We start from the raw sequence: 27,694 nt of genomic DNA, 5'->3' as shown, positions 1-27,694 counted from the left end.
TACATATGGATCAGTGTATCAAAATAATGTCAGGAACTGAGACTATTCCCACATATAACCATACAAACTGGTCATGGATGACATGATATTCGAGCTAAGGGATAGATCTATTCTTGTACACATTAATAAATACACATTAGATCGATCTTCATTAAACAAGCGATCATATTCCACCTTAAAACTATCTATAGAAATCCTTCTTAAAAACATCCGGGACCCATAACACGAATGAATGAGAATATGGAGTGACACATGAATTGCCCAATCAGAAAATCACTTAGGCGGCACTTCCGGTTTGTACCGGGTTTAAATTCCACAGAGACGGGCGGCCCGCCGCCTTTGATAAAGCCCTGTACGGGCGAAACGCGTTAGGTGTAGAGATAGAGCACTGTTAGCTCTTTTTTTAATAGTAGGAAAGAGTAGTCCTTTATGTTAAATTGTGGCTCATTGGCGTCAATAGGGTGTCGGTGTTGTTAAAATATTAAGAACGAGTATTGAGAGGGTCAACCTCAGACTTATAATCAGAGTAACTCTGCTCATAATAGAATTCAAACTAATGTCCTCTCAATATCCGAGTGAACTATATGTTAACTAACACGGCTATAACTAAAACAGAATTTATGTTTACCTGATAAATTTCTTTCTCCAACGGTGTGTCCGGTCCACGGCGTCATCCTTACTTGTGGGATATTCTCTTCCCCAACAGGAAATGGCAAAGAGCCCAGCAAAGCTGGTCACATGATCCCTCCTAGGCTCCGCCTACCCCAGTCATTCGACCGACGTTAAGGAGGAATATTTGCATAGGAGAAACCATATGGTACCGTGGTGACTGTAGTTAAAGAAAATAAATTATCAGACCTGATTAAGAAACCAGGGCGGGCCGTGGACCGGACACACCGTTGGAGAAAGAAATTTATCAGGTAAACATAAATTCTGTTTTCTCCAACATAGGTGTGTCCGGTCCACGGCGTCATCCTTACTTGTGGGAACCAATACCAAAGCTTTAGGACACGGATGAAGGGAGGGAGCAAATCAGGTCACCTAAATGGAAGGCACCACGGCTTGCAAAACCTTTCTCCCAAAAATAGCCTCAGAAGAAGCAAAAGTATCAAACTTGTAAAATTTGGTAAAAGTGTGCAGTGAAGACCAAGTCGCTGCCCTACATATCTGATCAACAGAAGCCTCGTTCTTGAAGGCCCATGTGGAAGCCACAGCCCTAGTGGAATGAGCTGTGATTCTTTCGGGAGGCTGCCGTCCGGCAGTCTCGTAAGCCAATCTGATGATGCTTTTAATCCAAAAAGAGAGAGAGGTAGAAGTTGCTTTTTGACCTCTCCTTTTACCTGAATAAACAACAAACAAGGAAGATGTTTGTCTGTAATCCTTTGTAGCATCTAAATAGAATTTTAGAGCGCGAACAACATCCAAATTGTGCAACAAACGTTCCTTCTTTGAAACTGGTTTCGGACACAGAGAAGGTACGATAATCTCCTGGTTAATGTTTTTGTTAGAAACAACTTTTGGAAGAAAACCAGGTTTAGTACGTAAAACCACCTTATCTGCATGGAACACCAGATAAGGAGGAGAACACTGCAGAGCAGATAATTCTGAAACTCTTCTAGCAGAAGAAATTGCAACTAAAAACAAAACTTTCCAAGATAATAACTTAATATCAACGGAATGTAAGGGTTCAAACGGAACCCCCTGAAGAACTGAAAGAACTAAATTGAGACTCCAAGGAGGAGTCAAAGGTTTGTAAACAGGCTTGATTCTAACCAGAGCCTGAACAAAGGCTTGAACATCTGGCACAGCTGCCAGCTTTTTGTGAAGTAACACCGACAAGGCAGAAATCTGTCCCTTCAGGGAACTTGCAGATAATCCTTTTTCCAATCCTTCTTGAAGGAAGGATAGAATCCTAGGAATCTTAACCTTGTCCCAAGGGAATCCTTTAGATTCACACCAACAGATATATTTTTTCCAAATTTTGTGGTAAATCTTTCTAGTGACAGGCTTTCTGGCCTGAACAAGAGTATCGATAACAGAATCTGAGAATCCTCGCTTCGATAAAATCAAGCGTTCAATCTCCAAGCAGTCAGCTGGAGTGAAACCAGATTCGGATGTTCGAACGGACCCTGAACAAGAAGGTCTCGTCTCAAAGGTAGCTTCCAAGGTGGAGCCGATGACATATTCACCAGATCTGCATACCAAGTCCTGCGTGGCCACGCAGGAGCTATCAAGATCACCGACGCCCTCTCCTGATTGATCCTGGCTACCAGCCTGGGGATGAGAGGAAATGGCGGGAACACATAAGCTAGTTTGAAGGTCCAAGGTGCTACTAGTGCATCCACTAGAGCCGCCTTGGGATCCCTGGATCTGGCCCCGTAGCAAGGAACTTTGAAGTTCTGACGAGAGGCCATCAGATCCATGTCTGGAATGCCCCACAGGTGAGTGACTTGGGCAAAGATTTCCGGATGGAGTTCCCACTCCCCCGGATGCAATGTCTGACGACTCAGAAAATCCGCTTCCCAATTTTCCACTCCTGGGATGTGGATAGCAGACAGGTGGCAGGAGTGAGACTCCGCCCATAGAATGATTTTGGTCACTTCTTCCATCGCTAGGGAACTCCTTGTTCCCCCCTGATGGTTGATGTACGCCACAGTTGTCATGTTGTCTGATTGAAAACGTATGAACTTGGTCCTCGCTAGCTGAGGCCAAGCCTTGAGAGCATTGAATATCGCTCTCAGTTCCAGAATATTTATCGGTAGAAGAGATTCTTCCCGAGACCAAAGACCCTGAGCTTTCAGGGATCCCCAGACCGCGCCCCAGCCCATCAGACTGGCGTCGGTCGTGACAATGACCCACTCTGGTCTGCGGAATGTCATCCCTTGTGACAGGTTGTCCAGGGACAGCCACCAACGGAGTGAGTCTCTGGTCCTCTGATTTACTTGTATCTTCGGAGACAAGTCTGTATAGTCCCCATTCCACTGACTGAGCATGCACAGTTGTAATGGTCTTAGATGAATGCGCGCAAAAGGAACTATGTCCATTGCCGCTACCATCAACCCGATCACTTCCATGCACTGAGCTATGGAAGGAAGAGGAACGGAATGAAGTATCCGACAAGAGTCTAGAAGTTTTGTTTTTCTGACCTCTGTCAGAAAAATCCTCATTTCTAAGGAGTCTATAATTGTTCCCAAGAAGGGAACCCTTGTTGACGGGGATAGAGAACTCTTTTCCACGTTCACTTTCCATCCGTGAGATCTGAGAAAGGCCAGGACGATGTCCGTGTGAGCCTTTGCTTGAGGAAGGGACGACGCTTGAATCAGAATGTCGTCCAAGTAAGGTACTACCGCAACGCCCCTTGGTCGTAGCACAGCTAGAAGGGACCCTAGTACCTTTGTGAAAATCCTTGGAGCAGTGGCTAATCCGAAAGGAAGCGCCACGAACTGGTAATGTTTGTCCAGGAATGCGAACCTTAGGAACCGATGATGTTCCTTGTGGATAGGAATATGTAGATACGCATCCTTTAAATCCACCGTGGTCATGAATTGACCTTCCTGGATGGAAGGAAGAATAGTTCGAATGGTTTCCATCTTGAACGATGGAACCTTGAGAAACTTGTTTAAGATCTTGAGATCTAAGATTGGTCTGAACGTTCCCTCTTTTTTGGGAACTATGAACAGATTGGAGTAGAACCCCATCCCTTGTTCTCTTAATGGAACTGGATGAATCACTCCCATTTTTAACAGGTCTTCTACACAATGTAAGAACGCCTGTCTTTTTATGTGGTCTGAAGACAACTGAGACCTGTGGAACCTCCCCCTTGGGGGAAGTCCCTTGAATTCCAGAAGATAACCTTGGGAGACTATTTCTAGCGCCCAAGGATCCAGAACATCTCTTGCCCAAGCCTGAGCGAAGAGAGAGAGTCTGCCCCCCACCAGATCCGGTCCCGGATCGGGGGCCAACATTTCATGCTGTCTTGGTAGCAGTGGCAGGTTTCTTGGCCTGCTTTCCCTTGTTCCAGCCTTGCATTGGTCTCCAAGCTGGCTTGGCTTGAGAAGTATTACCCTCTTGCTTAGAGGACGTAGCACTTTGGGCTGGTCCGTTTTTACGAAAGGGACGAAAATTAGGTCTATTTTTTGCCTTGAAAGGCCGATCCTGAGGAAGGGCGTGGCCCTTACCCCCAGTGATATCAGAGATAATCTCTTTCAAGTCAGGGCCAAACAGCGTTTTCCCCTTGAAAGGAATGTTTAGTAGCTTGTTCTTGGAAGACGCATCAGCCGACCAAGATTTCAACCAAAGCGCTCTGCGCGCCACAATAGCAAACCCAGAATTCTTAGCCGCTAACCTAGCCAATTGCAAAGTGGCGTCTAGGGTGAAAGAATTAGCCAATTTGAGAGCATTGATTCTGTCCATAATCTCCTCATAAGGAGGAGAATCACTATCGAGCGTCTTTATCAGCTCATCGAACCAGAAACATGCGGCTGTAGCGACAGGGACAATGCATGAAATTGGTTGTAGAAGGTAACCCTGCTGAACAAACATCTTTTTAAGCAAACCTTCTAATTTTTTATCCATAGGATCTTTGAAAGCACAACTATCCTCTATGGGTATAGTGGTGCGTTAGTTTAAAGTGGAAACCGCTCCCTCGACCTTGGGGACTGTCTGCCATAAGTCCTTTCTGGGGTCGACCATAGGAAACAATTTTTTAAATATGGGGGGAGGGACGAAAGGAATACCGGGCCTTTCCCATTCTTTATTAACAATGTCCGCCACCCGCTTGGGTATAGGAAAAGCTTCTGGGAGCCCCGGCACCTCTAGGAACTTGTCCATTTTACATAGTTTCTCTGGGATGACCAACTTTTCACAATCATCCAGAGTGGATAATACCTCCTTAAGCAGAATGCGGAGATGTTCCAACTTAAATTTAAATGCAATCACATCAGGTTCAGCCTGTTGAGAAATGTTCCCTGAATCAGTAATTTCTCCCTCAGACAAAACCTCCCTGGCCCCATCAGACTGGGTTAGGGGCCCTTCAGAGATATTAATATCAGCGTCGTCATGCTCTTCAGTATCTAAAACAGAGCAGCCACGCTTACGCTGACAAGGGTTCATTTTGGCTAAAATGTTTTTGACAGAATTATCCATTACAGCCGTTAATTGTTGCATAGTAAGGAGTATTGGCGCGCTAGATGTACTAGGGGCCTCCTGAGTGGGCAAGACTCGTGTAGACGAAGGAGGGAATGATGCAGTACCATGCTTACTCCCCTCACTTGAGGAATCATCTTGGGCATCATTGTCATTATCACATAAATCACATTTATTTAAATGAATAGGAATTCTGGCTTCCCCACATTCAGAACACAGTCTATCTGGTAGTTCAGACATGTTAAACAGGCATAAACTTGATAACAAAGTACAAAAACGTTTTAAAATAAAACCGTTACTGTCACTTTAAATTTTAAACTGAACACACTTTATTACTGCAATTGCGAAAAAACATGAAGGAATTGTTCAAAATTCACCAAATTTTCACCACAGTGTCTTAAAGCCTTAAAAGTATTGCACACCAAATTTGTAAGCTTTAACCCTTAAAATAACGGAACCGGAGCCGTTTTAAACTTTAACCCCTTTACAGTCCCTGGTATCTGCTTTGCTGAGACCCAACCAAGCCCAAAGGGGAATACGATACCAAATGACGCCTTCAGAAAGTCTTTTCTAAGTATCAGAGCTCCTCTCACATGCGACTGCATGCCATGCCTCTCAAAAACAAGTGCGCCACACCGGCGCGAAAATGAGGCTCTGCTTAAGCTTTGGGAAAGCCCCTAAGGAATAAGGTGTCTAATACAGTGCCTGCCGATATTATTATATCAAAATACCCAGATAAAATGATTCCTCAAGGCTAAATATGTGTTAATAATGAATCGATTTAGCCCAGAAACAGTCTACAGTCTTAATAAGCCCTTGTGAAGCCCTTATTTATGATCGTAATAAACATGGCTTACCGGATCCCATAGGGAAAATGACAGCTTCCAGCATTACATCGTCTTGTTAGAATGTGTCATACCTCAAGCAGCAAGAGACTGCACACTGTTCCCCCAACTGAAGTTAATTGTTCTCAACAGTCCTGTGTGGAACAGCCATGGATTTTAGTTACGGTTGCTAAAATCATTTTCCTCATACAAACAGAAATCTTCATCTCTTTTCTGTTTCTGAGTAAATAGTACATACCAGCACTATTTCAAAATAACAAACTCTTGATTGAATAATAAAAACTACAGTTAAACACTAAAAAACTCTAAGCCATCTCCGTGGAGATGTTGCCTGTACAACGGCAAAGAGAATGACTGGGGTAGGCGGAGCCTAGGAGGGATCATGTGACCAGCTTTGCTGGGCTCTTTGCCATTTCCTGTTGGGGAAGAGAATATCCCACAAGTAAGGATGACGCCGTGGACCGGACACACCTATGTTGGAGAAAAGGTGTTTTCTACGTGGGTAACTGGGCTAATTAATACTAAAAGCAACATTATAACACAACAATCTGCTGCTAATACAGGCAACTGATTTAAATGTGTCAAATCATTTACTCCAATACTTTACTGAGGCACTCGTAGCGATTTTACTGCAGTAATACCATTACCGCTCATATAGTCCAAGTTAATTAGATTGTGTGATACTATTGTTGCAAAAACTATACATGTAGGTACCGACAGTGAAACTACTGAAGCAGTATTATATACGCTTAGTGAACTTAAGTTAATCATCATATTCACTACCGGTGCTGCATAATACTATATTTTAAATACCTGCAGCGACACTATTACAGCAATACTAGTATTATCTACAGAAAACAAGTCAATTAATTTAGCAATTACCAATGCTATACAAGAATATATTTGGGCACGGGTGGTAACATTACCAGCGCTTATAACAATGTTCACTGGTATGTGAGAGTACACTTTAGCACTGACAGTGATATTACCGCAATATACTAAGTTGAATTAATCATATTTACAGCCATCGTTAATACATAACACTATACTGTGGCATTCATAGTGATACTACGTTAGCAAAATTACTGCTGTATAAAAACAAAGCTACCTATTGCATTTACCAGTACTAACACGTCACTGCTCTGACGTGTTAGTGCACAGTACTAAGTGCTTTTCCATTGCACACTCTGCTATTGACAAACACAATGTATAAATACATAAAGCAGATTACATTTCAGCCTGAAACAATAATAGCTTGACAGTACCTAAGATCCAGGTTTCTCTCAATGTGAATCTATCCCAGACTTAACGGTCACGTATAATTACAACAGTATTATTGGGACATTCTAGTTCAAGAAACCCATATTTATTCGACAATAATCTTCATAATACTGACTCGTTAGGGAATTACAATTGAAAGGAAAGTGAGTTAATAAACAGATTTATATCAAGATTAACACTGGTTATTTCAAGTGATCTACATTAAGACAATTATTAGTAACTGAACTTCAATACTGCTAGTTATTAGATCATAGGTATTTTATAAACAAATAGCCCAACCCTGAAACAGATATATTTTTCTTTCGACTGGACAACCCATATAAATCCAGTATCTCTTGTGTAGAGTATCCCACATGTGAACGTTACTCCAATTAATAATAAACTCATAGTAGGAAACACAACAATATTTATATGTACGCATCATGTCAGCATTAAACTGACTATCTATTTCATTTGATATCCTAATTATTGCTGTGAACCTACAACCTTTAATCAATCATATTAGAAGTAATCTCTCACTTGGTGGTTTTATACTAACCTACAAAGTATTTACCTAATTTTATTTAATTGAGCCGTTGTGCCACAGTGATTTGTGTATAGATTATACTACAGTATTACTATTTGGGCTATCATACCCCAAAGGCCTATTTATATAATTCCTATATATAAAGGAATCTGTACATGACTACTCTATCCTAGGCTTTTAATTGTTTATGTTTTTTTTTTGTTTGTTTTTTCCCCCTTCTCCCTCATTTTTAATTTAATCAAATAAAAGTTAAGTTTTACAATCTGGAATTTGACGCTGCATAGGGGTCAAGACAGTGAGTGCTATATCCGCATTCTTTTGTGGAAGTGACTTTATCACCTCCACTCCTTGTGTGAATGCAATTTCTGTGCGGTAGCACCCCTCCCTCCAATATCATAATAAAACTTCACAACAACCAATTGTGACTAATCACCATAGATACATTGGGGAGTGTGTCTAAGTGTAGTGCCATTGCTCAAACTTGTTTCCAGCATTCTAACAATAGTTTAAGAGTTGTAAAAGGATGTTGGAGGGAACTTTGTAAAGTATGTTAAAAAGGGACCAGTAAAGTCAACATTTTTCTTTCATGATTAAGGCAGAAAATGCAATTTTAAACAACTTTCAAATTTACTTCTATAATTTAATTTGCTTTCTACTCTTGGTATCCTTTGTTGAAAGGCATTGGTAGACTCAGTAGCAGCAATGCACTTCTGGGAATAAGCTGTTGATTAGTGATTATACTGATCTTGTTACTGATTCACCTGTGTTCAGCTAGCTCACAGTAGTGCATTGCTGCTCCTTCACCAAAGGATACCAAGAGAAGAAGAAAATTTGATAATAGAAGTAATTGTATGCTCTATCTGAACCATGAAAGAAAAAATGAAAAAAAAAATGAAAATAAATAAATATATATATATATATATATATACACACACACACACACACACACACACATATACACACCTACTGTACATGATAAATTCATTTCTTTCATGATGGTTTAAGTTAAAAAAAAAACAAAAAAACATTTTTCTCATTGGCGGCTGTAGACTTTTCTAGTTACGTTTAAGTTCTGAAGCCTGACTTGAGCAGTTACACAAATACTTTTTAAAGATAGAGCTGTTAAGAAATCTGCTAAAGGGATGAAAACTAAATGCTCTTATTTGTTATTGTTGTTTTCATTATTGACTCTTGCTAACTCTTGCTAACACAGCTAGTGAATCAACTGGGTGCAGCATATGTACATAGCCACTAATCATAAGCCTAGTCATATTCAAAATTTGCAATGTGTTGTGGGACTTAACCTATGAGTTTAATCTGTTTGTGGTGGTAAAGCAACAAGTGTTTGATCGTTTTCGGCATGTTAAAAGCTGCAGATGAGCCCTTTCTGATGTTGAGGTAATCACAATCACTTATTTTCATTGTTTATTGTCAGCTCTTTCATTATCAGTTCTATGAAACATATCCTATACTTGTGCCGGGGCTGTTTGACTCATCACAATCTAAATTCTCGATACTTAAAGTGAATGTCAATTTTGATGCTAAAGTGCCCGGTTTTTAAAAAATCGATTAAAAACAGGGGCACTTTAATTCATCAAAATATACATTTCACTCCTGTTGAGAAAAAAAACAACTTACCTTTTAATCTTCACAGCAGCTCCAGCTTCCTCCGCCCGTCGCAAAGCCTCTTCCTGGGTCTAAAATAAGGAATCCTGCTTCCTCCAATCACGGCGTTGAATCAGACACCGATTCCCCCGGGGGGGAAGCCGTGATTGGAGGATGACCTATCCATCATTTCCAACGCCAGAAATGGCTTGCAACGACCAGAGGAAGCTGGAGCTGCTGTGAAGATTAAAAAGTAAGTTTTTTTCACAACAGGAGTGAAATGTAACTTTTGATGAATTTAAGTGCCCCTGTTTTTAATCAAATTTTTAAAAACCGGACACTTTGACATTCACTTTAATGACACATTTACAAGCCCATTTATCACTTGTCAAATTCACTTTTTGACTTATAACCAAGTTCCCCAAAAGGTCTTTGAATGTAACACACTGAAATGACATTAAGAAGCAACATCACTAAAGGGATACAAAAGATAATCAAAGTAAAAGAAAAATAATACTAACCTTTTTTTTTAAAGTAATATAAATTGGTGAATCTGTTGAGCTAAACTAGAACAATAATGCCTGATATACTACATGACTGGAAATAGTGCTGCCATCTAGTATTACTGCTAATGTATAACATTTTTGCAAAACTGCTGCCATATAGTGCTGTAGACACGTGCAAACTCATGATCTTACATTCCAACGTTTCAACAAAGGATAACAAGAAAACAAAGAACATTTTATAACAGAAGTAAATTGGAAAGGTGTTTAAGTTTAATTGTATGCTCTATATGAATTATGAAAGAAAAAATGTGGGTTTTATGTCCCTTTAACAGTCAGTCAGACAGGCAGATTAACAGTAACAATACCAAGAGAAAGACAGTTAGGCAGGGATCTAATAGGCAATGAGACATATAGCAAACAGATAGTCAGATAGGTAGGTAACATACAGGCAGAAATGTTGGCAACATAGAAACAGTCAGAAAAGTAAATACTAGTACACACAGAGTCAGACATATAAACAACAAAACATCAAAATTACTAATATTTATCTATTTTGCCTTTTAATTTTTTTTCCAGGGCCTAATAAAAACATGAATTACCTTTTCCAGTGCATCTTTGTCCGACAGTTCCTGGACAGCCAACAGCTTGATACTATAGATGGAAAGAAAACAGAAATGTATTATTTATCTATACAAATCGACTGAATCAACCAATCAGGTCTGCCATTAAATCACAGACTTCTAAACATTTTTTTAATCACCAAAGAACCAATGTTTTAACTATTATATTTTAACAAATTATTTATACTATGTTCAAGACAATTCTGTCACAAAGATGTAAAACTTGAGAACACATTCAAATTCAACTAGGAAACCCCCCCCCCAAAAAAAACAACCAAATAATATTAGAGATATTTTAACCCAGTATCGGTTTACCTTAATTTTAATTCAAAGTTTCCTGATTTTCTCCGTCCAGAACTACAGCTCCAGCATTTTACTAATTCAAATGCTGGCACAATACAATCATTTAAAATACATACTGCCTGAGCAATCATACGGCTAGATTACGAGTTTTGCGGTAAGAGCTGCTCGGTGCTAACTTGCAAGTTATTTGCACCGCTCACCTCCCTATAGCGCTGCTATTACAGGTTATCATAAACCCGGCGTTAGCAGGCAAGAAGTGAGCGTTGAGCAAAATTGAGCTTCATACCGCACTCCAATACCAGCGCCGCGGTGAGCTGGTTTTAAGTGCTCGTGCACGATTTCCCCATAGACATCAATGGGGAGAGCAGGCTGAAAAAAAGTCTAACACCTGCATTAAAGGAGCGTAAAGCTCCGTAACGCAGCCCCATTGATTCCTATGGGGAAACAACATTTATGTTTACACCTAACACCCTAACAAACCCCAAGTCTAAACACCCCTAATCTGCCGCCCCGACATTGCCACCACCTACGTTACAGTTATTAACCCCTAATCTGCCGCCCCCAAAGTCGCCACCACTATACTAAAGTTATAAACCCCTAAACCTAACCCTAAGTCTAACCCTAACACCCCCTACTTTAATATAATTAAAATAAATCTAATAAAAAATTCTTATCATTAACTAAATAATACCTATTTAAAACTAAATACCTGTACTTACCTATAAAATAAACCCTAAGCTAGCTACAATATTACTAATAGTTACATTGTATCTATCTTAGGTTTTATTTTTATTTCACAGGCAAGTTTGTATTTATTTCAACTAGGTAGACTAGTTAGTAAATAGTTATTAACTATTTACTAGCTACCTAGCTAAAATAAATACAAATTTACCTGTAAAATAAAACCTAACCTGTTTTACACTAACACCTAACCTTACACTACAATTAAATAAATTACATTAATTAAATACAATTAACTAAATTACAAAAACAAACAAACACTAAATTACACAAAATAAAAAAGAAATTATCAAATATTTAAACTGATTACACCTAATCTAATAGCCCAATCAAAATAACCCCCCCCCCAAATAAAAAAGCCCCCTAGCTTAAACTAAACTGCCAATAGCCCTTAAAAGGGCCTTTTGCAGGGCATTGCTCTATAGAAACAACACCCCAACAGTAAAACCCACCACCCACACAACCAACCCCCCAATTAAAATCCTAACTAAAAAACCTAAGCTCCCCATTGCCCTGAAAAGGGCATTTGGATGGGGATTGCCCTTAAAAGGGCATTTAGCTCTTTTTCAGCCCAAACCTTAAACTAAAAATAAAACCCACCCAATAAACCCTTAAAAAAAAACTAACACTAACCCTGAAGATCCACTTACAGTTTTTGAAGACCCAACATCCATCCTCAACGAAGCCGGCAGAAGTCCTCAACAAAGCGGCAGAAGTCCTCATCGAAGCCAGCAGAAGTCTTCATCCAAGCAGGCCGAAGTCTTCATCTGTATGGCATCTTCTATCTTCATCCATCCGGCGGGGAGCGGCTCCATTTTAAAGACATCCGGCGCGGAGCATCCTCTTCTTTCTACGGCGACTGAAGAATGAAGGTTCCTTTAAGTGACGTCATCCAAGATTGCGTCCCTTGAATTCCGATTGGCTGATAGAATTCTATCAGCCAATCGGAATTAAAGGTGAAAAAATCCTATTAGCTGATGCAATCAGCCAATAGGATTGAGCTTCAATCCTATTGGCTGATTGGAACAGCCAATAAAATGCAAGCTCAATCCTATTGGCTGATTGCATCAGCCAATAGAATTTTTTCACCTTTAATTCCGATTGGCTGATAGAATTCTATCAGCCAATCGGAATTCAAGGGACGCCATCTTCGATGACGTAACTTAAAGGAACGTTCATTCTTCAGTCGCCGTGGAAAGAAGAGGATGCTCTGCGCCAGATTTCTTGAAGATGGAGCCGCTCCGCGCCAGATGGATGAAGATAGAATATGCCATCTGGATGAAGATAGAAGATGCCGTCTGGATGAAGACTTCTGCCGGCTTGGATGAAGACTTCTGCTGCTTCATTGAGGACTTCTGCCGGCTTCGTTGAGGATGGATGTCGGGTCTTCAAAAACTGTAAGTGGATCTTCGGGGGTTAGTGTTATTTTTTTTTAAGGGTTTATTGGGTGGGTTTTATTTTTAGCTTAGGGTTTGGGCGGAAAAAGAGCTAAATGCCCTTTTAAGGGCAATGCCCATCCAAATGCCCTTTTCAGGGTAATGGGGAGCTTAGGTTTTTTAGTTAGGATTTTATTTGGGGGGTTGGTTGTGTGGGTGATGGGTTTTACTGTTGGGGGGTTGTTAGTATTTTTTTTTACAGGTAAAAGAGCCGATTTCTTTGGGGCAATGCCCCGCAAAAGGCCCTTAAGGGCTATTGGTAGTTTAGGCTAGTTTTTTTTTATTTTGATAGGGCTATTAGATTAGGTGTAATTAGTTTAAATATTTGATAATTTCTTTTTTTATTTTGTCTAATTTAGTGTTGTTTTTTTTGCAATTTAGTTAATTGTATTTAATTAATGTAATTTATTTAATTGTAGTGTAAGGTTAGGTGTTAGTGTAAGATAGGTTAGGTTTTATTTTACAGGTAAATTTGTATTTATTTTAGCTAGGTAGCTAGTAAATAGGTAATAACTATTTACTAACTAGTCTACCTAGTTAAAATAAATATAAACTTGCCTGTGAAATAAAAATAAAACCTAAGCTAGCTACAATGTAACTAATAGTTATATTGTAGCTAGCTTAGGGTTTATTTTACAGGAATTTTTTATTAGAATTATTTTAATTATATTAGGGTTAGACTTAGGTTTAGGGGTTTATAACTTTAGTAAAGTGGCGGCGACATTGGGGGACAACAGATTAGGGGTTAATAACAGTAATGTAGGTTGCGGCGATATTAGGGATGGCAGATTAGGGGTTAATAAAATTTAAGTAGTGTTTGCGATGCGGGAGTACAGCGGTTTAGGGGTTAATATGTTTATTCTAGTGGCGGCGATGTCCAGAGCAGCAGATTAGGGGTTAATAATTTTATTTTAGTGTTTCCAATGCGGGAGGGTCTCGGTTTAGGGGTTAATAGGTAGTTTATGGGTGTTAGTGTACTTTTTAGCACTTTAGTTATGAGTTTTATGTTACGGCGTTGTAGCATAAAACCCATAACTACTGACTTTCAGTTTACGTCATGGATCTTGTAGTTTTAGGCTGTACCACTCACTTTTTGGCCTGCCAGGCAAACTCATAATACCGGCGCTGTGGAAGTCCCATTGAAAAAGTTACGTTGCATTCTGGCCAAAAAAGTGTGCGGTGCAGCTAAACCTGCAAGACTCGTAATACCAGCAGTAGTGAAAAAGCCATAACGATGCTTTTTCACCCATACTGCAAAACTCGTAATCTAGCAGATAGTTATTGGGACCGATTCCATTTTGGGACTCGGTAAATGTACATATTTATTTAGTTAGTGCAGTTTATTTTCCTCAATCCACCATTCATATCCTCACCTGGAATGGCACAGAAGCCATTTTGGCTACGATTTGTTTAAATATGCAGAGACAGCAGATAATTATTTTAAAAATATAGGCTATTGAAAAAGCATTTTGTTTTGTTTTGTTTTTAGCATATAAAAACAAATGAATATAAACAGGGGTCAAGTCCAGCGGGAACACATTTGGAGTTGGAGCACAGTCTGTTTAGAGGGATAGTGAGATACTCTAGTAATGAGCAATAACACTTCTTACAATACACTAAATTCAAGCCTGTCAGCGGTCCTGCTGCGTGATCACCCTGCACACATTTATATGTGGCTTGCTCTGGGGTTATTTAGCTAGGTCTATTGCAAAACACTGCAAAAGAAATGCACTCAGTATATTTACTGGCATCACAAGTAGTATGCAAAATGACATAAAGTGCTATAGTTATACTCAGATGCATTAAAAGCATTTTCTTGTTGTACTACTGCATGTATCAATATTCAACCCAAACAAAATGGGCAAGCACTGACGCTTCTCAGTGAGTCAATCATGTCCACCTCAGGAACAAAATTGCACTGCCTAGCCTGTGTAGATTTTAATGCACAGGGACATACAATTCAAAATTAAATTAAAAATTATATATAAGAGTGCTCCTTTAGTAAAAGCAAATATGTTAATTCAAAGTAAATATAAAAAGTAACAGAAGGGTTTTCTTCTTACTAATAGTGTGGGTTCCGTCTCAAGTGGCGGGACCGCACTATTATACCCTTCCTCCTGGTCACTGGAAATAGTGTGGTCTTGCTGCTGGCAGCAAGACCTCACTATTAATTACATAATCCTCATAGAAAGACCAGCGACATACAGGGTACGTCACTGGTCCTTAAGGGGTTTATATGCTTCAACACATTAGATCATTTATATTTTGCATTTTTATGTCCCTTTAAAAATGTACTATATATAATTAATAATGCAATTACAAAACTCTGAACTGGTGGTTTTGCTGCTCACTGTCCCTTCCAAAGTTAGTTTTTAGAACAAAAATGGATACTTTCCTGGTCCTGCTCATGACCCACCAACTCCGCCCACAACACACATAACCGCGCCTACTGTCAACCAGCTACTCCACCTTTCTTATTGTGGCCCCACCCATAAGTCTTGCTCAGCTCCCATTCCCAGAAGCCCTCTGGTAATTGTTGGGAGGTATGCAAATAGAGAAATACACATCCTATTATGAGGACTGCAAATTCTACTATTTACTCTAATTTCCAGGTGATGTAATATCTGATAATTAGTTTATAGAAAATACAATAGCAGGTACCTTACACAATAAAGGGTGCAACCTAAACCAATCATATACCAGTTTAAAAACCAAAACCAAATAGTTCTGAGGCTTTATTCACCACGTGACAAAAGAGATAAAGATGAGTTTACAAATGAATGTTTGTTATGCATGTTAGGAATATTACCAGTAATAATGATGAGAGTTTGAAAAAAATATGATTGCCATCCTATTCCCTTATATTTCCTCACAAAGGAAAGTGTTTCCAGTAAGTGAATCATTTAAGAAATATACCAAGGCTGTAGTTTAAGATATATTACTTAATTTGTGACACAAGGTAGAAGAATGTAACACCACCCTGCTATACCCATTTACATGATTATTAGCATCATAGTTTCTAAAAACAGTCCTTCCATAATATTTTAAATAAATGTCCACTGGTCATTTTAAATAACTGCTTTTGCCCGTGGAACCCACCACCTATATAGAAAATTTCAATACTGAAGTATTGGTTATGGAAAGGCTATGTAAGTAAGAAACAGAAGCAGAATTCAAACTTCCAGTGAGAGTGGAAAGAATACAGCTCAGCCCATTTGAAAGGGTGTTCCTCCAGCATCTTAGGTACACAACTGATAAACAGCCTGCTCACAGGTTAGTGAATCTGTTCCATTAGAATATAAAGAAAACTGGAGTTGCCTCTCCATATATAACATATATAACAGTGCTTGTTGAATCCCATGCAAAAAAAGTAATCTCACATTTTATCATAATAATAATCTTTCCATGATGAAGTTACATTGTTCTGGTAACATGACACAACTATTAATTACACTACAATATTATTAAAATATTTAAAGCTACCACAACAAATGTTGAGATTACATTCCAATATAACAATTGCTAATAACAGCAAAAGTATTTATAAACCTTAAAACTGGTAGTGACAGCGGACAATATTTTAAAGTTTAACAAAATCTATCTATTCTATCTCTGTATCTATTCTTTCTCTGTATCTATTCATCAATCTCTTTATCTTTCTATTTATCAATCTCTTTATCTTTCTATTTATCAATCTCTTTATCTTTCTATTTATCTATCTCTTTATCTTTCTATTTATCAATCTCTTTATCTTTCTATTTATCAATCTCTTTATCTTTCTATTTATCAATCTCTGTATCTTTCTATTTATCTATCTCTTTATCTTTCTATTTATCTATCTCTGTATCTATCTATTCTATCTCTGTATCTATCTATTCTATCTCTGTATCTATCTATTCTATCTCTGTATCTATCTATTCTATCTCTGTATCTATCTATTCTATCTCTGTATCTATCTATTCTATCAATATGTGTAGATGAAGTGAGCACCTAATTGAAAGGCTGAGGTGGAGTGGTTAAATGGTTGAATGAGTGATAATAATTTATTATAAACAGTAAAGCAAGTAGATAAACAATTAAAAACGGTAGTGGTTATAAAATCATGGATCCATGAGTGGTATACAAATAGATACAATTAGCATTCTCTAAAAAAAAACAAGAAAAAATAAAAACTGGCATAAGTAATAGTAGCGACAAAGAGAAATGGCCTATCTGAATAAGCTCCTAGAATTAGGCCTTTGGTGATGGCGTGACATGGAACGCAAATATGGTGGAGTCTCGCTATTTGAAAGTGAAAAGTCTCAATATAAGACAGTACACATATAGGTGTCCCAAATGGTGTGTCCAATAAGTCTTACAAGGGAAAAGGAGTCTGTGCAGATAATTGTAAAATCCCTGTGCACATATGATGTGTGTCCAAATCTCTAAATACAATAAAAATGTATCAAACGTCTAAATGTGATAAAAATTGTAAAAAGGTGGAAAAAATGTGATAAAAAAGCAATAAAAAGGATGAAAAAAAAAAAATGAAAATTAAAAATCAAAATCAAATATAGAAATGAGATATTGTTCAGTGCTGGGTGACACAAAAAATAGAAAAAAATTAGAAAAAAAAGAAAAATATTTCCAAAATACTGGTGTGAACTTCTAGTGAATCCTATTAGTGGAATCTCATCTGTTGGTTGAAAAATCCTGAATACTCCAGTAATATGTTGACGCGTTTCGGCCTAATGACAGGCCTTTCTATCTCTGTATCTCTCTCTCTCTCTGTATCTATCTCTCTCTCTGTATCTCTCTCTCTGTGTATCTCTCTCTGTATATCTATCTCTCTCTCTGTATATCTCTCTCTCTCTCTGTGTGTATCTCTCTCTCTCTCTGTGTATCTCTCTCTCTCTCTGTGTATCTCTCTCTGTATATCTATCTCTCTCTCTGTGTATCTCTCTCTCTCTCTCTGTGTATCTCTCTCTCTGTGTATCTCTCTCTCTCTCTGTGTATCTCTCTCTCTGTGTATCTCTCTCTCTCTCTGTGTATCTCTCTCTCTCTCTGTGTATCTCTCTCTCTCTGTGTATCTCTCTCTCTCTGTGTATCTCTCTCTCTCTCTCTGTGTATCTCTCTCTCTCTCTGTGTATCTCTCTCTCTCTCTGTGTATCTCTCTCTCTCTGTGTATCTCTCTCTCTCTGTGTATCTCTCTCTCTCTCTGTGTATCTCTCTCTCTCTCTGTGTATCTCTCTCTGTATATCTATCTCTCTCTCTGTGTATCTCTCTCTCTCTCTGTGTATCTCTCTCTCTCTCTGTGTATCTCTCTCTCTGTGTATCTCTCTCTCTCTCTGTGTATCTCTCTCTCTCTCTGTGTATCTCTCTCTCTCTCTGCATCTCTCTCTCTCTCTGCATCTCTCTCTCTCTCTGCGTATCTCTCTCTCTCCCTGCATCTATCTCTCTCTCTCTGCATCTATCTCTCTCTCTCTGCGCATCTATCTCTCTCTCTCTGCATCTCTCTCTCTCTCTGCATCTATCTCTCTCTCTCTCTCTGCATCTATCTCTCTCTCTGCATCTATCTCTCTCTCTCTCTGCATCTATCTCTCTCTCTCTCTGCATCTATCTCTCTCTCTGCATCTATCTCTCTCTCTCTGCATCTATCTCTCTCTCTCTGCATCTATCTCTCTCTCTCTGCGCATCTATCTCTCTCTCTGCGCATCTATCTCTCTCTCTGCGCATCTATCTCTCTCTCTGCGCATCTATCTCTCTCTCTGCATCTATCTCTCTCTCTGCATCTATCTCTCTCTCCCTGCATCTCTCTCTCTCTCTGCATCTATCTCTCTCTCCCTGCATCTATCTCTCTCTCTCTGCATCTATCTCTCTCTCTCTGCATCTATCTCTCTCTCTGCATCTATCTCTCTCTCCCTGCATCTATCTCTCTCTCTCTGCATCTATCTCTCTCTCTCTGCATCTATCTCTCTCTCTCTGCATCTATCTCTCTCTCTCTGCATCTATCTCTCTCTCTCTGCATCTATCTCTCTCTCTGCATCTATCTCTCTCTCCCTGCATCTCTCTCTCTCTCTACATCTCTCTCTCTCTCTCTCTGCATCTATCTCTCTCTCCCTGCATCTATCTCTCTCTCCCTGCATCTATCTCTCTCTCTCTGCATCTATCTCTCTCTCTGCATCTATCTCTCTCTCTCTCTGCATCTATCTCTCTCTCTCCCTGCATCTATCTCTCTCTCTCTCTGCATCTATCTCTCTCTCTCTGCATCTATCTCTCTCTCTCTGCATCTATCTCTCTCTCTGCATCTATCTCTCTCTCTCTGCATCTATCTCTCTCTCTCTGCATCTATCTCTCTCTCTCTGCATCTATCTCTCTCTCTGCATCTATCTCTCTCTCTGCATCTATCTCTCTCTCTGCATCTATCTCTCTCTCTCTGCATCTATCTCTCTCTGCATCTATCTCTCCCTGCATCTATCTCTCTCTCCCTGCATCTATCTCTCTCTCTGCATCTCTCTCTCTCTCTGCATCTATCTCTCTCTCTCTCTGCATCTATCTCTCTCTCTCTGCATCTATCTATCTCTCTCTCTCTGCATCTATCTCTCTCTCTCTGCATCTATCTCTCTCTCTCTGCATCTCTCTCTCTCTCTGCATCTCTCTCTCTCTCTCTGCATCTATCTCTCTCTCTCTGCATCTATCTCTCTCTCTCTGCATCTATCTCTCTCTCTCTCTGCGCATCTATCTCTCTCTCTGCGCATCTATCTCTCTCTCTGCGCATCTATCTCTCTCTCTGCGCATCTATCTCTCTCTCTGCGCATCTATCTCTCTCTCTGTATCTATCTCTCTCTCTGTATCTATCTCTCTCTCTGTATCTCTCTCTCTCTGTATCTCTCAATCTCTGTATCTCTCAATCTCTGTATCTCTCTCTCTCTGTATCTCTCTCTCTCTGTATCTATCTATCTCTCTCTCTCTGTATCTATCTCTCTCTGTATCTCTCTCTCTCTGTATCTCTCTCCCTCTGTATCTATCTATCTATCTATCTATCTATCTCTCTCTCTCTCTGTATCCATCTCTCTCTGTATCCATCTCTCTCTGTATCCATCTCTCTCTGTATCAATCTATATATCTATCTATATATCTATCTACCTATATCTCTGTCTATCAGTCTATCAATCTGTCTGTCTATCTTTTTTAGAACATAAGCAAACACTGTTTAAATATAGTTCCATTTCACTTCAAGTGTCATTGCCAGAATAGTTGAACCAGAATTAGCACCTTCCTAATTTAGAAAGTAATTATCTGACTAAAAATATTGTCAATTCAAATCCGGTTTCATTCAAGCTAGCCCATTTTCAATGGCATAACCTTGTAACATGATGGATGGTGACGTTTCCCTATTGTTAAACAAATAAGTCAACATATTACATTTGTAAGTCACTCTGGTTTAGACAGGTCTGACAGGCCAAAAACAAAAAGTAACTATGTATGAAAACAGAAACCGGGCTCTTGCTTGTTTAGTAAATAACATTTACACTCACAAAACTTGTTTATAGAGCTACAAGGCTTCTTTCTACGTTTGCTGTAACTGGAATACTTTATAATTTGCAGCTATCAGACCCACTAATTTTACTAGAACTTTTTATCAGGTATACAATAAAAAAAAATGAAGTGCCAGATTATGAGTGGAGTGCAAACATACCGGGTTTTCACAATCGTTGCCCGCAGGATAAATTGCGCTCGTATTACAAGTTGAAAGTAAATGCGATCCCTTGAGCGCAATCATGATTAACGCAATAATTATTCACAAAACAAAAAAGTTGCACAAAACATATCAAAAATACATTACAAAGTACAGTTACACTCATAATAACACCATCTAATAAAAAATATTGCACACAAAAGTTATAAGTCCAGAAAGATATGAGGTCTCAATTGTTAGAAAAAAAGAAGCAGGCAAAGGGATTTAACATTGAGATACATACATATACATCTTTAAAAATGTAAATGTAGGTGTATGTGTATGTGTATATATATATATATATATATATATATATATATATATATATATATGTGTGTGTGTGTGTGTGTGTGTGTGAGAGTGTGTGTGTGTGTACATATGTTTATGTATTTATATGTGTATATATGTATTTACAGACATACATACACACACATATAAACACATAAATACATATATACAATAAGACATATATATAAGTGCATTGGAGCCCTTTGCAGTTAAAGGGATAGGAAAGTCAAAATTAAACTTGCATGATTCAGATACAGCATGTCATTATAAGACCCTTTTAAATTCACTTTTATTTTCAAATGTGCTTCGTTCTCCTAGTATCCCTTGTTAAAAAAATGAATACGCACATAGCACACACTAGTAGGAGCTGCTACTCTATACCTATATATAATCATCTACATATATATATATATATATATATATATATATATTCTACCAAAAAACCATTATATATATATATATATAAATATGTATAAATGAATAAATAGAACATATTCTGCTATGTGAGGAACACTGTAATGTGAAATTTTCATATTTTCATGTTGGGTTAGCGCAAATGACAGTATGCGATCAGGTCTGCGTGCTAGTTGGGTGTTAGGGTTGCTTCCCACTTTTTTGCTCCATTGACTTGTATGGGGGAATAGGTTTTCGCGCACGATATTGTAAGTTCCACTTTTTTCCCGCGTGGGGTTAGGTCGAGAGCATTAACTTTTTACGTTTAACTCGTGAAACCAGCACAACCCGACACAAGCAAAAAGGTTACTTTGAGCGAAATTAGCGCTCTAGTTAAAGCACTAAATAGTGCTACACTCGTAATCTGGCCCTAAATTGGTACGAAAGAGCAAGAAGAAATTGTTCTAATTTATTAGAGCATTTTATTATTGTACTGTTCCTTACAAAGGGGTTAAACACATAGTTAAAATCAGTGCACTGAACACATCTGGTGAGCCAATAACAAGAGGTATATGTGTATAGCCACCAATCACCACCTATTGCCCAGGGAAATTGAAAAGTCTCGTAAAATTGCATTGCATTAAACAAAGTTTAATTTTGACTTTCATGGGATAACAATCAATTCATAGACTGCTACTTTGGAACTCAAAGGGTTAAGATTTGTCACGGTGTCCTGTCATATAACACGGCTTGTTATAAGACTTGCACACACTTGCCTTATAATTAATCAGGGGCCTAGAAATCCTACTGATAGTACCGGTTTTAGCAAGTTGTTTGATTCTGAATTTAAAAATAATGTGTATTGACATCATTTAAAGTGAATGTTAAGTTTGACAAATCTCTCTCTCTCTCTCTCTCTCTCTCTCTCTCTCTCTCTCTCTCTCTCTCTATATATATATATATATATATATATATATATATATATATATATATATATATATATATATAAAAGATATCCAATCTTCGCACTCTTTGTGTTTAAAGCACAGCAACCTTTATATTCACACACACACACACACACATATATATATTATACATTTTACAAAAACTAAAATTTATGCTTACCTGATAATATATATTTATATTTATATCTATATTTAGTTTTAAATTGGAATAATTTATTTAATGATAGTGTAGTGTTAGGTGTAATTGTAACTTAGGTTAGTTTTTATTTTACAGGTAAATTTGTCTTTATTTTAACTAGGTAGCTATTAAATAGTTAATAACTATTTAATAGCTATTGTACCTAGTTAAAATATATACAAACTTGCCTGTAAAATAAAAATAAATCCTAAAATAGTTACAATGTAATTATTAGTTATATTGTAGCTATATTAGGGTTTATTTTATAGGTAAGTATTTAGTTTTAAATAGGATTAATTTAGTTAATAAGAGTAATATTATTTAGATTTATTTAATTAATATTTAAGTTAGGGGGGTGTTAGGGATAGTGTTAGACTTAGGTTTAGGGGTTAATAATTTTATTATAGTGGTGGCAGTGCAGGGGGGGCAGGATAGGGGTTAATACATTTATTAAAGGTGGCGGCGGTATAGGGGGGGGCAGGATAGGGGTTAATAAATTTATTATAGGTGGCGGCGGTATGGGGGGGCAGGATAGGGGTTAATAGATATTATGTAGGTGGTGGCGGGGTCCGGGAGCGGCGGTTTAGGGGTTAACATATTTATTATAGTTGCGGCGGGGTCCGGGAGCGGCGGTTTAGGGGTTAATATATTTATTATAGTTGCGGCGGGGTCTAGGAACGGCGCTTTAGGGGTTAATAACTTTTAGTTGCGGGGGGCTCCGGTATAGGGGGTAGAACAGTATAGTATAGTGTGAGTGCTTAGTGACAGGGGTATCAATAAAGCTGTAAAAAAGCCGAAGAGCAGCGAGATTGATGATTGATAACTATCACAGTCCGCTGCTCATCGCCCCGTACTTGGTGCGCAGCTTTTTGACAGATTTATTGATAACTTTGGAGAGCGTATTCCGGTCCGCGGCGGCGATGTGAGGCGAGCTTAGGCGAGCGTATTGGGGCCGGCAAAGGCAGGTAAGTACGGAGCTTCATAACTAGAGGCCATAGTATCAGTTCACTTAAAGAAACTTATTGTATCAGTGCGCCACTTCTATACCATTGATTCCTCTTTCTTCACTAATATATACACACACACACACACAGTATATATATAAATAAATACGCACACACATGATATAACCATTTTGAGAATTATTTACCTTTTAAAATGGGATAATAGGAAATTTGGATAATAATCCCTATAATGCTTCAGCTGTTCCTTGTGTAAACAGACTAGATCCAGGAAATGAGAAAGAACTAGGCAGCATGCTGATTTTTATGAAAATGTACAAGTAAAATATCATACACCAGACAGGATGAATAGTGTGTTTACATAGTATTTCATGGGTCAGTTCTTGGGCACATATATAGGGAAGTACATAATCCTGTCCTATTCAGCAGGGCATTAATAGCTGGATCATTTCCTCCTAATAATGCTAGCAATACATTTTATAGACTAACCTATCTGTGCTCTCTATTACCATGACCCTGTGAAACCGCTTTTAAAAAGTAAGAAATAATGAAATCTGTCTATAGAGCACTGAAACACAGTATTTGGAGTCTTTTCTCCAGAGTACACTATGGATAACTAAAATCACATTCTAAAATTAAAAATGTTGCCTGAACTCCAATGTGCAGTCATCTGTAGTTGTATTATATCTAATGTGTAATGTGTTTCTGTCACATTTAACTAAGTGCTTATAAAAGTTAAGCATTATTACAAAAACTAGATTGCATAAACTGTATTTCTTTTTCTATCTAAAGAATTATAATTTGTTAAATAATATAATTTAAATATGCAAAATAGATCATACTTACTAAAGGTACAACAAATCAATACTAACAAAACACATTATTACTGTATGTTTAATGGCAATTATAATGTATTTACATTTTCTCAGTATGGCTGCAATTTTTTATCAGATTTAAAATGTTTAGAGCAAAATTTTATACAGTTTGTACAACCAAAATATTGTTAAAGGGATAGGAAAGTTAAACTTTGCATGTACTTTGCAGATGTTTTGTTTAAAATAATATGTAAATATCCATCTCTGGGAGCTAGGTGGTGATTAGTGGCTACACACAGTTGTCTCTTGTCATTGGTTCAATAGATGTTTTGAGCTCCTTCCCAGTAGTATATTAATTCTCTGGAGCTGACTTTAACTATGTGTTTAATCCCTTCGCAAGCAATAGTGCAATAATAAAATTTTATTTATTTCTTGCATTTTTTAAGCTCTTTTCCTTGCATTTTAAAGACATTTTAAAAGTTATTTTCCTTAAATATTAATTTAAGACTCCCTTGAGTCTGTAGTGACAAATTGATTGTGCTATATTGTTGTATGCAAAATGCATGACTTTAGAAATATAGGTGCCACTGGACATACCAGTCTTATTACTAAAATTCATGAAGTGCAATAAGCTTGATTATTAAATGTAACATCAGAATATTTCAAATTGATTCTCATAGATATTAAAGTAAGTCTATATGAATTAGTTTTCAGAGGAAATATTTAAATGTTACACCAAAATATTTGGATGAAATACAAACATTTGAATGACAGAACAAATGTCAAGGGGAACATTTGTTCTGTCATTTGAATGCAGGAATTTTATCCCTACTCATAAACTAGACCTTTAAAATGCTCCTTAACAATCATAAAGAATGTATACATCCTCTTCAGAACCACATAACTCTCTCCTTAACAGCCAAGTCTGTAGAACTACCACTTCACTAACTCTGGCTTTAACGCATAATGATAGTTTACCCTGGTCTACTGGTAAAATATTCGCTAAAGTGAAGGTAATCAATCAACCGAAATTTAAATCAACACAGGTAAGTTTTGCAAAACCATGTGCATGTAAATTGGATCAATAAAACATACATTAGCTTTTGTTTGCTTTCATTTCTGTAGTTAAAAGTTAATTTTATCTATAAAAGAATCTGCTACATCTCAAGAAGTGCTCTGTCTAATGTAAAAAAAATTGTGATTGAAGACACATATATAGAGTTAACAGCTAGGAATCAAAGAGATTGAGCCACTGCAATTTTAAGTAATCTTTCACCATATTTCCTACATCTAGAAGGGTTTACAAGAAAGTAATGTTTTCAACCCAAATTATCTGTTGCTAACTGGTAAACATGGTGAAGGATCCACAACTGTAAAAGCAGCTCTGCATGGTTATATAATGATCAAGAGATATGTTGCTACTTTTCATGACCATATTCCACAATAACAATGACCCCCTTACCATTTATAAACAATATCAAGAACGGTTCAAGTACCAGATATAGTGTCATACCTTCTATGGCTTTCCTTATCACCATAAACCTTCATGATGATCAGAGTACAAAAAATATTTCTAATTCCTTCATCCCTCAAAATAAATATTATTCAAGAATGGTGCAGAAATGCCACTCTACATTGTTCAGGTCTTCTATGACAGTATTCCAAGAAAGATGGCAACTGGTCTGAGGGCAAGGAGTTCATTGATATCTTGATATCTTGTAAGTTCATTGATATTATCATATTTGTAGATGATAGCATTTAATTTTGACCACCCCTGTATATTAAGCCATTTGTAATTATTTTTGTTTTCTTTTGACTAAAATATTTATCATACTTACATTCTCAATATGTGTGTACTACTGAAAAGTCTAATTGCAATGCTTAGACATGTACGTAGACTCGTGTATCTGTCTTTGAGAGTGGAGATATTTTCCTTCTGTCAACTGAACGGTGGCGACATTCTTCAACCACTGCTAAATAGGACATTATAAACAATTTATCTGTACAAAATTTAAATTGATTTACAGTATTAAAATAGATCTGGAAAGGTAAAAGACAAAATTCTGTATATATATAACAGAGAAGATTTATATATTTACTTAGCAGATTAACATTTAGTATATCTTTTCTTAGGCTTGTCTCTGATGTAAAGATACCTTTCCTTTTACATATTATACAAACATAAATTTGTGCGTAGCTTTGTGTACTTGTGTTTATCATTAAATTATAAATCATGTCACCATATAATATAATATATAATCTAGTACATAAATACATAGAGCAAGCTGCAAAACTATGCTGTAATCTGTCAAACTAATTTCAAATTCGGTAAATCAGTTCCATTAGAAAAGTCTGCACGCGTTCTCTAACTTGAATAATGCTTAAGGCAAATATTTTGTCATTTAAAGCTTCTTAGGACTGAATGATTATATTACTATATAGCAAGTTTAATTATCTGTAGCTTGCTCTATTCAAAATCAAAAAGTGCAAAAGACAGCAGAACTCTGGATGGTCAAATATTTAAATGTCACCTAATATTAAGGGATGGTTATCCACTTAAAGGAGTATTAAACTCAAAATTGAAATCCCCATAAAATATTTCATTTTTTACAGTGAATAAACGTTGCAGTACACTTTATTTATTTTGCTTGTTTTTCCTGTAATTTACATATATAAATTATAGCTGTTTTGCTCAACCCAGAGACTGAAGATCATTCTTGGAATCATGGAACCTCCTGTGTGATGTGCAGTGATTGGTTGATATTGCCATAAGTTCATTTATATGTGTCCCAATTGGTCACAATAATATAGTTGAGAACAGAACAATCAAGAGGCTTTTCAAAAAGATGTAACAATGTACTGCAAAACAATGCAAATTGTACTTACAAAATTACACGTTCAAAGGCTTTTGAAACATTTTTTTTATGTTAGTAGGTAATTTACAATGCAGTGATTTCAAATAAATATATTAAAAATTACTTTAATGTCCCTTTAAGTAGAAAAAAAAACTGTCTTAAAAGGACAATGAACTGGTATCACAACACTATCTTGGTGGTTGGAAGCTGCCATTCATCCCATACAGTATCCCTCAAAAAAAAGAGTGCATTCATCAAACATATATGTATACCCCCTCCCCAACATTATAATATTCTTACTATCAGAAGCTGACTCAGGGCAATCTGGGTTAGGGGTGAGTGAAACACATTGGAGCTATGGTTACTTAGGGTGTGCTTTTGGGCTGGTACAGCGTGGACCTAACCTATTCAGATTATGTTTACTTCTATGGAGGTTTAACTGAGCAGTATTCTCCATAGAAACTTTTGTCAGACAGGCAGCAGACGGGGGGGGGGGGGGGGGAGGCGGTGTAA

General features: G+C 37.6%; 1 protein-coding gene across 1 annotated transcript in view; it reads right to left on the bottom strand.

Annotated features, from left to right (window-relative positions):
* Window positions 1-27,694, bottom strand: part of EEPD1 (endonuclease/exonuclease/phosphatase family domain containing 1) — a 309,103-nt gene that overhangs the window by 175,184 nt on the left and 106,225 nt on the right. The window contains exon 2 of the mRNA XM_053714412.1: window positions 10,508-10,559. Coding sequence (XP_053570387.1) covers window positions 10,508-10,559 — 52 coding nt within the window. The remainder of the gene's footprint in view (window positions 1-10,507; window positions 10,560-27,694) is intronic.

This window comes from Bombina bombina, chromosome 5 (genome assembly GCF_027579735.1).
Source record: "Bombina bombina isolate aBomBom1 chromosome 5, aBomBom1.pri, whole genome shotgun sequence".
NCBI lineage: Eukaryota > Metazoa > Chordata > Amphibia > Anura > Bombinatoridae > Bombina > Bombina bombina.
Note: the sequence above shows the minus strand (reverse complement) of the source record. Positions and strands in the feature narration are given on the sequence as shown.